Raw genomic sequence first — 16,823 nt, forward strand, 5'->3', positions numbered from 1 at the left:
CCCGGCGTAGCGAGCGTTGAAGCGCAAGGCCGCAGGACCGTCCAGCACACACACACACACACACACAGTAATATGATATTGACCTTTCAGGTTGATCTGCTTGTTTTGGGTGTAGGTGCGAGACAGAACGGTTCTCGCAGTTGGTGCCCACGAGAGGTCGCAACAAACGTGTAGTGTGAGATGTGGGCTTCGGATAATATGTGTGACTCAAGTGTTTATGGATTATAGTAAAATTGTTGTTATTGTTACCAATCATAGGCTTTCTAACACATAGTCATATTTGTTTATACATATGTCATCATCGAATTCGGGCCGACGCGGTGCACGCACGTGGTCGCCGAGCGTACGGAGACTTCAGATTTGACCTTTGATTGATTGATTTGTACATTGTGCAGCGTAACTTATAAGGAACAGGTTTGGCTAACGGGACACACAACAAACTGTGTCCTACAAATCGTCTGAAACTAATGTTCTGTATTCATTTGGGATCCTAATACAAATATCTCTGTAATTCTTCGTCACATCATGAGACTAATCATAAAAAAAATATCTATGAAATGAATAAAATTTGAACAACTAGTGACTCGCCTAAGCTACGCACATTATTTTTTTTGTAACGTACAAAACATTTAAGAATTAGCACTCCGTCCATTGAGGAAAACCGCATGAAAATCTATAAGACAATTTTGATTATATAATTGAGCTACAATTTACGACCGAAACTACAATAAATTTTTTATGTTGATGCAAGTCGGTTCAAGTGTATTTTTTTAATGCAAATAGCATTTGACTTGTACACGCCACATCAGAACGTTACCAATGACGAGTGCCGCCGCGGTTTTGGGATGAAATGCAAAAGCATGCCCTGCAAACATGCAAAATGTTATGTATTCTCCCAAATTTATGAACTAACTAGCCAGTCTTTAAACACGCTCATTATAACAGTGCAGGCTTACTGGAGCGAATAGTAGCTGGGACAGGAGCAAGGGTGCAGCGGTGTCAGCGACGCGCCGGGGTGCGATCGCAGGGCGACGGCGTGAGGTGTGCGGGGTGTGCGGTGCGGGGTGCGGCGGGGGAGCCCGGCCCGCAGCCTCCGCGCGGCGCATCTCATCGACACCGCGCGCACGGCACCACCGCAGCGGCAGTCGCGCCCGGACCGCGCCGCCGCTCGCACGTTTACTCCGCGCCGGCGCACGCCGCTCCGCCCGTCGCACGCTCCACGAGTTCACCACGACCGGCTCGCCGCGCGCCCCGTCTGCCCGCTCGCGCCCCATGTCCAGCTGACACCGCAAGCATCGTTCGCACCAGCCCGCGTCCCCAACACGCAACTACAAGTGAGTGTCTCCCGAACCCCGGCTCCTGTGGGGGCGGCGCCTCAACACCGCGGCCCTGAATTCCGCGCCCGCTCAGGTAGCGGCCGCACCGCCGACTGCAGCCCGCCAACCACCGCTCCCACTGTGTGAAAAAAATTTTCTTCAACGAAATATGAGTCACGGCCGGGGGCCGCATTCCTGGCTCGTTATCGGACTCATAATGTCGCCCGCGTAATAAGTTAATCGGTACTGGCAGTTTGTAATGCGCCGGCTCCACTTTCGTAATCGTTTTTCGTCATTAACATTATTCTGAAACACGCGCGCACCACGAGGAACGCGCGCCGCGTACACAACACAACGCGCCGCGCCGTACGTAACAAACAGTGCTCGCGCAGTGACCACTGACCAGCTAGTGCCGCCGGGCCCGCCCGCCACACGCACTCTCGACACTCCGGGCGCGCAATACTCGTGGGGCTAACAATCAGTCAGGAGAGTGAGCACCTGCAGTGCCCGCTGCGCCGCGCCGCTACACACCGTGGCGCGGGCGCACCTCAGGAATAAGGTTGTCAGTCTTCCAGATACTAATACAACGGAATAATATTGATTAATTCTACTCTTGTCCAATAATGTATCGAAAATCTGATTTTTATCTTTCCCTGTGATCGGTTTCGTGTTCTGCTTGTAGCTTAGAAGTGTAGATTTCTGACAAAAGGTCTGACTACACGCACTACTCCCCGAGAAAGCGCCGAGTATAATTGCAGGACCGGCACTTGCATTCATTCCGTCCATGATGCGTGCTATACAATGCGCCCGGCGTGAACCTTGACATTAGCGGGCTGCACCCGACTAGCCCGACCGCGCCATCTGTACCTGCACATTCTACCGACTCCCTCATCTTAACGAGACCGCTATAATATAATTATAATGCACAGAAACGCGCAAGTGCCACATTATGAATAGACTACACGGCCAATAGTGTAGCCACTACTAGCGGGTGTTGTCCCTGCCGCCGCCACCCACCTGCTGTCACACTCGACGTTCGCTATTAACCCGTAAATGTTAACCGCTAACTGCGTTTTAATTGAAACAAATAGCGCGCCGCCGCGCCGTACTGCGCGCGCTTGTGCCGTTTCAGTTAACCTATACCGCCGTGCATCGGGCATCATAGGGTTTCCTCTACCGGAATAGGAAAATTCGGAATGCATATATCGATATATACAATACGATAGTGTGACCACACGATTCGTCTCGATATTAAATTTTTGCAGTGTTTTATTAGTATAATTTTGAGATTCACATTACATATTATGTAATGTGAAACAACAATTGATAAACAGATACATTTGGAATATGAAATAATATAGACATAATTCAGTAATTCAAGTAATCAAATAATTTTTCATCTGCTTAAAGAACCCACAATAATGTCGCAAAATCACATAAAAACTCATTCTCCGTTTAGATCAGACGCGTTCGGTCGCGCGCTCTGTGTCGCTTCATCGCCTGTAACATTATGGGCGCCTGTAGTGCTCGTGGTCATGTAGTCATGTCGGCGAACATAACGGTACGCAAGTGTATTTTTATTACAGACAATTTGATATTTATTTCCTCCGCATATAAAAAAATCGTGTAATTAGTGCGTATTTTATACATTAAGATCATATAAAATATTATCTTGACTAGCATTCCTCATAATATTGTTTCATATGCAGGTGTAGTACATTAACATTTTCCTCAAATAATGACCCATGTGCGCACAATACACGCTATATCCTAACAGGCGTATTTTTTAAATATATAATTATAATAAATAAAACGGTTGTGTCGTCCTCACATACCGCAGAAAAATCATATTATGTACGTGAAGTTCTCAGAAAAACTTAAACTTTAAGAATATCGGGATCTTCCAAAGTGTTCTCTCGGAGCCTCATTCGGATGCAGGTGCTCTTTTATATACAGTGTTGTGAATAGTGCGAAAATTATTTATATGTATTTTAATGGCAGTCTCCGGAATTTTAAAGCTTCTAAATAAATAAATAAATAAAAATGTGAAATTGAAGAATGTCCATAGAATACGATTCCGTCGCGTTGCAATATATCGACACGATTGACTTTATTGCGCAGCGCTAAGTTACAACGCCTTTAGCTTCGCCGGGTATTAAAATATTATGGACAACTTCCAGCCAGTTTGAACAGGTATTTGCACGATGAAACGTCACGGGGGTCAAAGTTGGTACCCTGCGACAGGAGACTTCATGACCGGGAATGTAAAAGAGCAGAACACACGTGTTGGGGGCCAAATCGAGCGCCTACAGCAGTCACCACGGTCTGTGTCCGAGATGGCGCCGCGCATCCCTCGGCCTCGCTCCCTCAGCTCTCCCACGCAGTAGCTCTATATTAGGATAATACAGTCGAGCGCGATGATCCGTGATACCGTGAGCGAACACCCAATAGGGCGGTAATTCTGTGTCAAATCACCTAGATTCCTTCAAGTACGAAACGAACTATAACTTTATTAAATAACTATAGATACGTAAAGTCAAGACGTGGTCCCTAGCATTTATATCTTATATAGGTTTTTCCCACGGTAACGCTCATTCCCCGAGATATATAAACTCTGGAGTAATGTAGCTTTGTATCAGTGAAAATATTATCAAAATCGATTAAGTACCACTCCATATCGCCGTAAAGGGCGCAGAGTCCAGACTCGCTCGCCGATTTTGAGCAGAAAAACCCAATATCAATGTTAGCACTCCAAACACAAAGACCCGAATACTTTTCATGGAAATGTAGTTCTTTTTATATATTCAAATATGGTATCGCCGAATAGGACGGAGTATACTTTGTTATTTTATTTTTCTGCCAGTTAACGGTTTATGTCATTCGTGATTTAATAACTATATTAGGAGATTTTCTTACCTTGAGCCTTTTTTAATTCAACTGGTTCATCGTCGACAAAGACATTCAAACAGCATATTAGTTAAGAACTCTGATCGTCAACAATCGCTTTGCACGGGATTCGAACCGGCGACCTCACAGAGTCACACCGCGCATGTGATACAACTGCGTCACCGAGCCACTCGTTATAAACAACTCAGCGTGAAATATAATATAATTATATTAAATTGTCATATATATTACACAGAATATTATAAAGTATAATTATAGCCAGCAAACACACTGCGCTCGCGCAGGCGTATAATGCAAAATCATATTGTAGTTATTTAAGTATCAGTAACAAACCAATAGTTAGCGTCATTTAACCGATAACATTATTAAACACAAAATATCCTTACGTATAAAACAAAGCCCCGCCACGCTTATAGAATAAAAACTATATATTTCGATTAGATTAGTATGGAGATAATTTAAGACCCTAGGAAGGACATACGCTACTTTTTATTCCGGCAAGATATATAGCGAGACTTTTATTTCGGAAAAACTGTTTCACACGGGCGAAGCCGCGAGCGAACACAAGTAAACAATAAAACTAACATGAATAAGGAAAATGTTATTATTTGTTGGATTAGTTATTAGTAGCAAGGTAATTAACAAGCAAAATAATAACATCAAATGATAAAAACAAATTCTTGGGTTTTAAAAAAAGGGAGAAGTGCGAGTGAGACGCGCACCGAGAGTTCCGTACAAACTTGTAGGTTAGGTAGGTATACCTATATATGGTTACAATTTGACAAACTTATTTTTTTTTCATGGGGTGAAACCCTTTATCTTTATTGGGGTAATGTTGGTTTCACCGGTCTTCAATGTCGACTCTCGGGAGTATTTAATAAGAAATTTTAAACAAGCAAAGTAAAGATAACATATAGAAATTTTGTTTAAGTTTTCTTTAAAATTAAAATATTTTTCGTATTTTATCGCGGTTACAATGTTTTAGTTTTCTTTGTACATGTATATTGTATAACTATTACAATAAATTACAGAGTTTGTTTGTTTGAACGAATCTTAAGAATATAGTCTTAGGATCTACTGATTTGAATTGGAAAAATCTTTTAGTGTTGGATAGCCCATTTATCGACGAATGCTATAGGTTACAAAACATGGTTACACGCTATGGCCAATAGGAGCGGAGCGTTAGTGAAAAAGTTCCAAAAACGGGGAAAATTTATTCCTTTTGAGAGCTTCCATTGCGTGCACTGCATAAACGGCTATAGTTACGCAACACACATGTATGACAGAATTGTCCCTCTTTTAAATATATTATACAACAAAGTCCCTCGTCACATCTGTCTGCCAGTTAGAACGCGATACACTCAAATACTACCTTATGGATATCTCTGAAAATACGTATGGAGATAGTTTGAAACTCTGGGAAGAATATAGGCTACATATATATAGACTATTTTTATCCCTTAAAATATATATAGAGGAACTTTAATACTGGAAAAGTTACACGGGCGAAATCGCGAGCAAAATCTAACGTATTACAATTTTTTAATAGAAAACTCCTAAAAATACGGTTAGCGCGTCGTTTTGCTGGAATATCCAACGCTATCGGAGGTTCGAGAGTCTGCACATCACGTTTACTCTCATAAGAATTAATTAGATGACAATTAACATACAAGTCGGTCAGCATTCAGAATCGGCGCCACGCGTAATATTATTTGAATACATAATGCGGTGCCGCACAAAAAGAAAACTATGTATATTCTTATACACAACAAAAATTGAATGCACTACTTTGTTTTATAACTATATTAAAGTATAAACTAATTTAAAAATACGGCGTGTCTAGTTGTGTTACGGTATGACCTTAGCGCTGAGGTTTTGAGTTTTTTAGCTATATGTCAGCACGGTGACTGTAATTTGGGCCCGATATGGCGATAGGCTCGCCCCTGTCATATTATTGATCATGGGACGGAATACACACGGCGATAAGTGGGACTAAACCAATGCGGCGAAGGTATTTTTATTTTACTCAACTATTGTCAGTTGACAATTCTCAATGATTGACGTCGACTCGCCGCGCCGTTTTAATGTCATAATTTATCAAACATTTAACTACATATTGTTTACGTTTGTATTCAATGGGAAGTTAACATGATAAACTGTACTTTGGTTTGCTATAGATTGAGCCGTGGCATTTCAAACTGATAAGAACCATGGTCCAAACATAATGATCGTAAAATTGTACAGGCTAGTATTTTTTTTTTGTACAAATAATTAAAATAACAAACTCTTTGCATCGATATCGACCCCCGTGCACTACAGGCGTGAACTTATTTAAAATGATTTTATGCAGTGAGAAGGTAACTCACTGATTGGAGGTATGTCTTGGTTGGATTTTGCTAACCATGAATTACTGATTAGAGATACAAGTGAGATATTCGTATTATTATAGGAATATAGGGACTACATGTTTAATGATTTGTCAGTAATTGATTAATTCCGCCCAATATATACAGTGATGCAATTTATATTATACCAAAAAAATATACTACACTTTTAGATTTCTTAAATCATTACGTCGATTTTTCTCATAGTCGGGGCTATCCTAGGTGTAGGTAAGCGCCTTGACACATTTTATGATGATGTGATGTAATATGTGACTTTTGATGATGATGATAATATAACCGTCAAGTAGCCCGCTTGCACTACTAACAATTATTACACGTATAAGTATTAGTCTGTGAGACTCGAGTGCCTACAGCATGTGGTGCCAGTATTGTATGTGTGTTATCGTGGCCGCGTTCTAGGAGTTGTCGTCGGCGTCAGCGCTGCCATGACGGATGGCCGCCACTTGGCACCAACTCACCGCGCGCGTCCACTCTAGACAACCGCCGATCGTTCCTCTGCACTCTTCACCCGTTCGTCGTTACGCGTACATATACTGTACATTGTACAACATAAGTTATTTTTATTCATAACAGTAATGAAAAATATTATATTAAAATTGAAAAACTGACACTACGTGACTAAAACAATAATAAAAATGAATTTAATTACCAATAATAATATTTAATGTAACGAACGGATTAACTGCATTAATGATTAAATATATTTATATACCACCGCTAATAGTTGCGGTACGGCAGGCTCCGGTGTTGTTCTCAGCGTAAGTAATTCAAATAAAACTCTATACTCGGTATTTATGAGCTGCTGGCCGATGCAGATTATTATTACATAATATGTTTAAAGGCAGTGCGTGATTGAATGATAAAATCGGAACCTCCTCACGATCACACTCGCTCCACGGTCCGCGCGTCACACAGTCGCAATGCATTCACTACACGCAACTTTCCTTTATCACTCAGTATTACTAATTAGCAAGTCAATATATAAAAAATATTAGGCGAATTTCTTCCCTCTCTGCTGACGCGTCAATTTTTAATACAACTCAAAGTCGGAACATTCCGCTACGAGATGTACATCTGTCAGCACCTAGTTAAAGCAGCCGTGACCGCTTGCCACGCGCCGCCGCCGCCGCGTTGTTTCTTTAATTTATTATTCTAGCTTCGTGTCGACTGCGTATTTAATGTACTTCTGTGGATCGTGAGCCCGTTACTAGCACCACTGCACTGGTACGCTACGTGTGTAGGTGGTCTGCTCATCGGCATTGCCCACTGCTCCCCCCGCGATCCTCTCCGCCGCGTCATCGCGTGGCGCGTGTTGTGCAAGCCGAGCTCGCGCTCCCGCTGCGGCGTCCAACCACTTGTAAACTACTGCTGCTGTCGTCATACAAAACTAATTTTGTTACGAGGCGAATCAGCTATCAGTTTCTGTTCGCCATTTACGCACGTTGAACTCTCGGCTTGAAGCTCAGGAGTGTGGAGATACGTTCATCTATGAAGCATCGAGTGACAGTGTTATAATGTGTATAGCGTGGCATCAGCCTGTTGTTGCCACACCTAAAATGTATTATCATGTAGTAATTAGTAATTATTACCCCCTTCATTGCAGTCCAAACTTAGTGACTCGGTGAATCCTTTGCTATAGACTTAGAACATTTTCCAATACGTCTAATTCTTACACAACGCGAACAACGAACGGAAAGAAACATGTCACTTAAGATACATGAAATTGCACTTATTACTCTCACCTGCAACTAGTATTCAAGACACGTTAGTAGTATCATGACGTTTTGTGTGTTGCAGAATGATCCCGCGACGCAAGCACAACGAATCGTCCGGCTCCTTGCCGCCGCCGGACGACAAGCACGCCAGCAACGACTACATACGTAAGTACAGCGACCAGACACACGTCGGCCGAGTGTCGAGTGCCGGCGCAGCTACCGGTGCCCTGTGCGGTGTACCCGCCGTCTAACACAGCGGCTCGCCTCTCTCTCGGCGCGCGGTGTGCGGTGCGCGTGGGGCGTCGACCGCGCGCCCCTGAACTTGACCACCACGCTGGGCCGCCGACCAGCCTTGTCTCGTGCTCATTCCTTCTGCTGGAGTGCGCTCGTGCGGCCTTTTAAGGTCACCTTACTTTATCGGCACGTTCGACGGTTCCGACCGCTTCCCCGATAGTCGTATAATATTTATCGATACGACGTGTGTTGAGTATTTACATTTTGGTTGTTTTCGCAGTATCGGACAGCGCGTCACGTGATCGTCTGTGCGCCGCGCTTCGTCGTCGCTTCAACCGCAAGACCCTTCACAAGCGCGTGCCCATCACGGCATGGCTGCCACAATACAACATGGAGAAGGCGGTGGGTGACCTGATCGCCGGCATCACGGTGGGGCTGACGGTGATCCCGCAATCACTGGCGTATTCGAACATCGCAGGGCTGCCTCCGCAGCACGGGCTGTACGGCTCATTCCTGGGCTGCTTTGTGTACATCGTGCTGGGGGGGTGTCGTGCCGTGCCCGCGGGACCCACTGCCATCGCCTCGCTGCTCACGTGGCAGGTGGCCGGCGGCGTGGTGGAGAAGGCAGTGCTACTTAGCTTCCTGGCGGGCATCGTTAAACTGTTAATGGGTGTGCTGGGGCTCGGCTTCCTGGTCAACTTCGTGTCGGGTCCGGTATCCTCCGGGTTCACATCGGCGGTGGCTCTGATGATCGCCACGTCGCAGGTGAAGGACCTGTTCGCCATCACTGTCACCGGCGACACGTTCCTGCAGCAGTGGATCTCCATCTTCCGTAACCTGCACAGCGCCGCGCTCTGGGACCCCGTGCTCGGCTTCGTCTGCATTGCGCTACTGCTGCTCATGAGGGTGAGTATCTCTCCTCTTTATCTGTTGCCTTTTATGTTTGAGTGGTATTCTTAACCCCACCACGCCCCCACTTTTGCTCATAACAATATTTTAAGCAGTCCTATTTATGTTTCAGAAAATAGGAATGACTAAACTGGGGGCCAAATCCGAATCAGGACCGAATACGCGCCAAAAAGTTATCACCAAATGCATGTGGCTTTTGGGCACTTGTCGCAACGCTATCGTGGTAGTAGCGACCGGCGTGCTTGGCTACTGGCTGGTTGCTACCTACGGACACTCGCCGGTTCGGCTCATGGGTGGGTACAATTCAACTGCGACACAGTTATCCACTTGACACTTTCCAATTTCTAATGTGCGTGTTTTTGTTTCGTACGCTTCCCAGCGGAAAATATTCGTGGCGGTTAGTAGAGTAGACCTCGACACACGCTCATTTCGCTCCATTGTTTTCATATCTCACACGAGTCACGAGTAGAGTAATGCCGGTGCATTAGAGCGCCTACTGTCAGAAGTGTACAAGTAAGGCATCATAATGTTATGTATTGTATGTGATATACAGGCGTTATCCCGTCGGGCGTGCCGGTGCCGCAGCTGCCGCCGTTTAGCTACGTGCGAGCCGACAATACCACCGCCGACTTCGTAGATATGGTCTCCGAGCTGGGCTCCGGGTTGCTGGTGATCCCGCTCATCGTGCTGCTCGAGGACATTGCCATCTGCAAAGCGTTCTCCGATGGTCGTACCATTGACGCCACCCAAGAAATGATCGCACTCGGCGTGGCCGGCATCGCCAACTCCTTCATGCAGGCATATCCGGGTGGTGGCTCGCTCGCGCGCTCTGTAGTCTGTAATGGTTCTGGCGTGAAGACCACCTTCAACGGCTTATATACTGGTGAGCATTAACCGGGTCGTTGATGATTTGGCGCCGGCAATTCTTTAACTTTATATAACCATGCCGATGTTCTGTGTGACAGGTTTAATGGTGATATTGGCACTGCAGTTCTTCACCCAGTATTTCGAATTCATTCCGAAGGCTGCGCTGGCCGCTGTCATCGTTTCCGCTATTCTGTTTATGGTCGAATATAACGTGATCAAACCTATGTGGCGCGCCAAAAGTGAGTACCGCATTCTTTTACTATACTTACTTATGTCAAGCCTAGTGTAAGACCTAAAACGTAACAAGGAAATTTGTCTCGTCCACAGAGTTAGACCTCATCCCAGGTGTCGGCACGTTCGTGCTGTGTCTCACGCTGCCAATCGAGCTGGGTATCCTCACCGGTGTTATAGTGAACATCATCTTCATCTTGTACCACGCGGCGCGTCCCAAGTTCTCTGTGGAGATGTTGAAGGTAAGTAAATGACGTAATACGGAACAAGTGAGTCGCACCACTGGTGCCCGGCGGCAGACTGATCTCACCAATGATGGTGCGTGTTCTCTGTTTCAGACGGAGGCGGGCGTGGAGTACCTGATGATCACGCCGGACCGCTGCTTGATGTTCCCGTCAGTGGACTACGTGCGGCGACTGGTGATCAAGTTCGCGGCGAGCGGCTCTGTGCCCGTGGTGCTCGAGTGCACGCACATCTACAGCGCTGATTACACTGCCGCCAAGAGCATCGAGCAGCTGACGGCCGACTTCCATGCGCGTCGGCAGCCGCTGTACTTCTACAACGTAAAGCCCTCCGTGTGCTCCATCTTCGAGGCGGTCGCCAAACCAGAGCACTTCGTGGTGTTCTACGAGGATGAGGAGCTAGACCGGCTGCTGGCGGCCGACGACAGACTAGCGCCCGTCAAGCAGCCGCCGCCGCCACACCACGCGTGAACCTTCTCATACGTCACGCGACCCTTACCGAGCAAGAAATATTTTCAGAGATTGATTTAAAGGAGTGTGATATTTTGCAGAGATAAGACGATATTATTATACAAGTAAACATAGCTATATGTATACTGTAGGAGCGGTCTGTACATACGTTAACGTATCCAGTAGTAGTGCCGCCGGTCCCGCGTCCATCGGCGCCGCGCCGCGTCGATGTAAAACTCCCGACTCCCGCTTGCGGCGAGCTTAAGGCTGTGCGACTTGCGAGCTGTGATCCGAGCTCCGAGCGCCGCGCAGAGCCGAGCCTCAGCGCCCCGGAGCGCACCCTAGTATTATCAATGTTCTAATAGAAACTTAATGTGAACACAAAAAGCAACAGATCGTGATAGTTGTCGTAGTGGTTAAGTAACGATTTTATTTATTTTTAGGTGATTAAAGTACAACTTAGGATACTATCCGCGTTATTTTATTACGTAAATTGTAAAGCTTTAAGTGGCCTAGTAAGCGATGTGTGCGAGCCGGTCCTCGCACGCGGCAGCGCTCGTCGCCGAAGCGCTCCGCGGACTTGCCATTGCCGCTGCCGAGACGAGCGCGAGGCTCGACACTCGGCCTCGGTACTTATATCTGTTGTTTGTGATCCTCAACTAGTACTTAAGTAATAAATATATTTTAACAGAGCGTATAGATTTTAAATAAATTGTACTTATGACGTCGAGTGTGGCTGTGTATCTGTAAGTATGTGCGCGCATCTTTTGTGAGTGTGTGTGCGTGTGTGCGAGTCGAGTGAACGGCAATAAATACTATTCTGTCACAGTTCCAAGAACAAAGTTATTAAACTCTTTAAGAGTGCAATTCATTTGTTGTTTTATTTTTAGTATTATATACATACTAATATCATATCATAATATCTGCGGTTATTGTGATCACTGCTGACCCTCCCGTCTCTCCATGTCCCAGCGGCCGATTAGGACACAAAATTACTCTAATGGTGTTAAGTACTAAAGCTATGGGTGATTCTCTGATTTGGATCCAATATTGGAAAATTGGGAGAAAATTTTAGATTTTGAAAATTTTGACGGGAAATGTAAATATGAATAATCATAAATAATCTATATACAAAAAAAAAATTACCAGAAAGTATCGGAGACGTGGCCTCTCATATTTTTACTTGCGACGGTAATGATTTTTCGTTTAATGGTTATGACTATTTTGTGATGGTACTGAGACGATGTTTATAAGTTATGACTGATTAGATGGCCTGTGGCATAATTTTATAGTAGTTTAAAAATAATACATTAGTTATATTTAATTTTTTATAAAAAAACTTGATATTTTTTTTATTTATTTATTTGCCACTTAACATCTACTTTTACAGGGTATCCGTAATACAGTACTGTTGATTTACTTATACTACTTACTTATGTTATACTATAATATTATCCTTAGTCTATGTTCTCTATCTTCAAAACTAGGTACTATAAACAATGAAATATAATGTTATACCTTACCGTATAAGGTACGGACCTTAGTGAAATACTCATAGTACACAAAAATATATTAATCTTTTCTGCAACATCGTTATTCATGCTCAAGGCGCGTGTGATAAGTGCTTTATATTAATTAATTGGTCCTTCCAGGCGGCACCACCAGCAGCCGCGGTCGCCTCCGCCTACCGAGCTATTTGTCAGGCACGGAAAACTTCACCGCTTCAAGCAAACCGGGGTTGTCGATCTTGCTAAGTATTAACTTAAAGAAATATGTTACCAATGCTAGCTCTCGTCTAGTTGCCAATTCGTCGCAACCCACCATACCTACTATAAACACGTTCGGATACATTAACGGGCAGATGACATACAGCTTCTGGTACAGATACTTAGTAATTTTTTCTGAATCCGTTCTAGCATGAGACTATTTTTAGTTTCATGTGGTGACTAGATGAATGCATTGCATTCTAATTGACTCCTTATTATTTACTAGTTCATTGTACAATGCTGTAATAGCTTAACTGTTGGTAAACCCTTCTGCGCGTTTCAGCACGAAACCCAATCTTGTAGATGTTTTTTTTTTTTACAGACATTTATTATATGGTTACGAAGTATCAATTCGATGTCGAGGTAAAGATACTCCGAAATCTCGAACTGTATCTTTCCTATTTAATATTACACCTTCCAGTTCATAGAGGTGGCGGTATTATCGTTTCCTTATATTGTAACATATGTATTGCTGAGGGTACGTTTCCTAAGATATGGAAAAAGACGGACGTCATACCCATACATACGATGGAATCCAAAAACATTGATTATTATTACCGACCCATCTCCATTTTCTTCACCTTGTTGAAGCTTTTTGAAAGGTTTGTATACAATAAGATTTATCCTATTTTGCATGATATCATAATTGAAGAACAGCATGGATTTGTGAAAAGAAGATTTATCGTACCAACTTACTTTTATATACGGATTATTTATTTAACAGAAAAGATCACAAAGTACAAGTCACGAAATTATTTTTAGAAAACTTGCATTTAATGCATCGCACCAAATGGCAGATGCGATAGGTTTATTGCGATGGTTCGCATATGTGACAAACAGAACTCAACGTGTTAGCATTAAGAGTTTTCATTCGAATTCTGTGACTTACTTTCGGCGTTCCACAGGGATAAATTCGGTTACCTATTTTATTTATTTTTTATAAACAGCATTTGTTACTGTTTCAAGTACTCAACATTTTTGCTTTATGCCGACGATCTTAAATTATATAGAACGATTAATAATGCTGCTGAATATCGATTATTTCCAAAAGAATAGAATAGATTTTCTCATTATTGCCATAAAAATAAAATATGTATATGAATATCTCTAAATTCCTGTCACATTATAATTTTCTTTCTTAAAATCAGTCGAATCATTTCAGTCTTGTTAAATTATAATTCTTCTTTAGGTAAACTTGTTAAGTCATCCTTTCGCAGCGATAATTAGTTTTAAGAATTAGTAATACTGGTTAGTACATAAGTAATAGGAACTAATAATATTAAAATTGACCTCAACTTCTTTAAAAAAAATAAAACATTTAAATGAAGTACATAATTAAAAAAAAAAAATAATAGGAATTGTTTTAGTACTTACCTTATCAAATAAATAGAAGGTTAAAATTTCTTAATCAGATGAAATTTTTCTCATGCTGTGTTTTAAATCGAAAAAAGTTAAAAGGGATTTTTTTTTTTTTATTGCTTTGACTGACTGTAAAGGAGGACATTGAAGTCAGGGATATTTTTTTGTTTCTTTGAATGACGAGACGAGCTTGCCGACATACAACCCGCCCATAAACGATAGAAACACATTTCAACATCTTGAATTACAAAGTATTGTTTGGTATTCCACTGCGCTCGCCATCCTGAGACATGAGATCTTAGGTCTTATTATGTCCAATAGTTACACTGGCTACAATGTCCTTCTAATCGGAACTCAACAGTGACTACACACTGCTGTAGGGCGGCAGAAATAGACATTGCGGTGGTATTTACCCAAGGGAACTCTCACATACGAGAGACATACCACCAGTATTTCATCTGACAGCCGACAATATGTTGCTCCGCTCAATCTCGCAATCTCGCGAGATCTCGTAAAAAATGTATCTAAGCGACTCAGTCTCGTAAAATATGGCCGAGATATCGCGATATTGCATTCCTTAGTCGTGCCACTTTAAAATCAGTAAAATATCATACTACATAATAAAATCCTTCTAAAGTTTACACAGAGACACCGCGTTGCGTGTGAAAGGGATAACAATATAGGGAATAGGGAAGCTATGCGCGTCCGAATGCGCTTCGAACACTACGAGGCGCGAGCACTGCGCGCGAGTTACGATTTAACTAATTAATATAAAGCGATATTAAAATCTTGATTTAAATTAATGAATATTAGATTATATATTCAAATATACTATTATTATTCAAGTTAAGTTTTTTTTTTTTTCCCTTTTGTTATTTTTAAGTAATATGCGAAAGGTAGGTAACCCGGTTGGATCGGCTTATGTATTATGTCGCAAATCCGAAGTTTTGTACTTTCTGGACGGTTTTGTTTTATCGACGTGACAACACCGATGAGTGGACCGAGGACTTTTGTAAGCAAGTAAATGTTGTATCCCTTTTATGTGTGCGTTATGTGAGCGGCGGTGAGAAAAGCATGGCTCGATAAAAATAAAAAAATAAAAATAAAATACTTTATTTATCTCGTAGGCGAACAAAGTTGCACTTATGATACGTCAAAACAAAGAATAAGAATAATTATTATTTCTAAACTACTATTAAAATTACTTACATAACTATGGACATTTTTAAATTAGGGGACAAAGTTTATACAAAAGACAAGGTACAAACCGAAGTAACCAGCTCGGGCTGGCAAGTAGTATTAGATAAATAATGTAAGCAATTTCTGGTTTTGCCAGTGTTAATGCAATCCTACCAGTCAACAAATAGGGCTTTGGTCCTCAGTATAGTTGAAACCGCTGTGTCTAGGCTCAGAAATCTGTACTGTTATCAATTTTTTTTTTTTTTTTTTTATAATCTTTATTTATTTCGGGGTTTTTATCCAGCTAGGATATGCCAACCCTGTAATCAACTATTATTTAAAAAAAGTAATAAAAACAATAATATTTAAAAACAAAAACAAAGTCGTAATGTAACACGTAGGGTACACCAGCTGACGGGTCAAACATCGCGGCCAGCTGGCCGGGCCGAGCGGTGCAGACGTAGCGCGACATGGCGCACCGCCGCCGCTTAGTCGGCATTTGCTTTGTAGTATGTACCCAGTACCTACGTACCGCAACCGAGTAATAACGAATAATACGTAAACCTGGCTTTGTCTACTAACTACTATATTTTTTTATGCGACTAACTACCAATTCCTTAAAATACCACCTGAGTACTTTTACCTTCTTACAAATTAACTGATATCGACAACTGCAACTAGCGCGATGAAATTTATACTCAATAATCTATATCTATACTTATAATAAATCTGTAGAGAGGTCAATTCTGTACATGAAATATATTTCCAAAATAACTATCAGTGGGTGATTAGGGATCGATGCTGATGCCAAAATGTAATTAGTAAAATTTTGTCTGTCTGGCTGTCTGTCTGTATAACCGTTATAGAAACAAAAACTACTCGACGGATTTTAACGAAACTTGGTACAATTATTTGTCATACTCCTGTGCTGGTTATAGTATACTTTTCATCACGCTACAATTAATAGGAGCAGAGCAGTGAAGGGAAATGTTGGGAAAACGGGAGAAGTTACTCCATTTTTAAGCTTCCGTCGCGTGTGCAACCTTAATGGTTAAAGCTACACAGAAATCATGTATGACGGAAATGTTCTCCTTAAAATTATGTAAAAAATATCCCACGACAGCATGTGTCTAACTTTTATGGTTGACTCACAATAACACGTGTAACTCCCGATAGCTTAGCAGTTCGAAGCTTTCTCATTATATTTGTCTACTCTTACGTTTATAACACTCTCAGTCATCCC

General features: G+C 42.5%; 1 protein-coding gene across 1 annotated transcript; it reads left to right on the forward strand.

Moving 5' to 3' along the window:
* The first annotated feature begins 1,120 nt into the window (after positions 1-1,120).
* Positions 1,121-11,746, forward strand: LOC115451458 (sodium-independent sulfate anion transporter). The gene is made up of 8 exons (XM_030179795.2): positions 1,121-1,334; positions 8,426-8,508; positions 8,858-9,483; positions 9,599-9,779; positions 10,040-10,369; positions 10,452-10,592; positions 10,681-10,826; positions 10,923-11,746. The coding sequence occupies exons 2-8, from the start codon at positions 8,427-8,429 to the stop codon at positions 11,295-11,297; spliced, it is 1,881 nt and encodes a 626-aa protein (XP_030035655.1). The 5' UTR covers positions 1,121-1,334; position 8,426; the 3' UTR covers positions 11,298-11,746.
* Positions 11,747-16,823: the final 5,077 nt, after the last annotated feature.

This window comes from Manduca sexta, chromosome 12 (genome assembly GCF_014839805.1).
Source record: "Manduca sexta isolate Smith_Timp_Sample1 chromosome 12, JHU_Msex_v1.0, whole genome shotgun sequence".
Lineage (NCBI taxonomy): Eukaryota > Metazoa > Arthropoda > Insecta > Lepidoptera > Sphingidae > Manduca > Manduca sexta.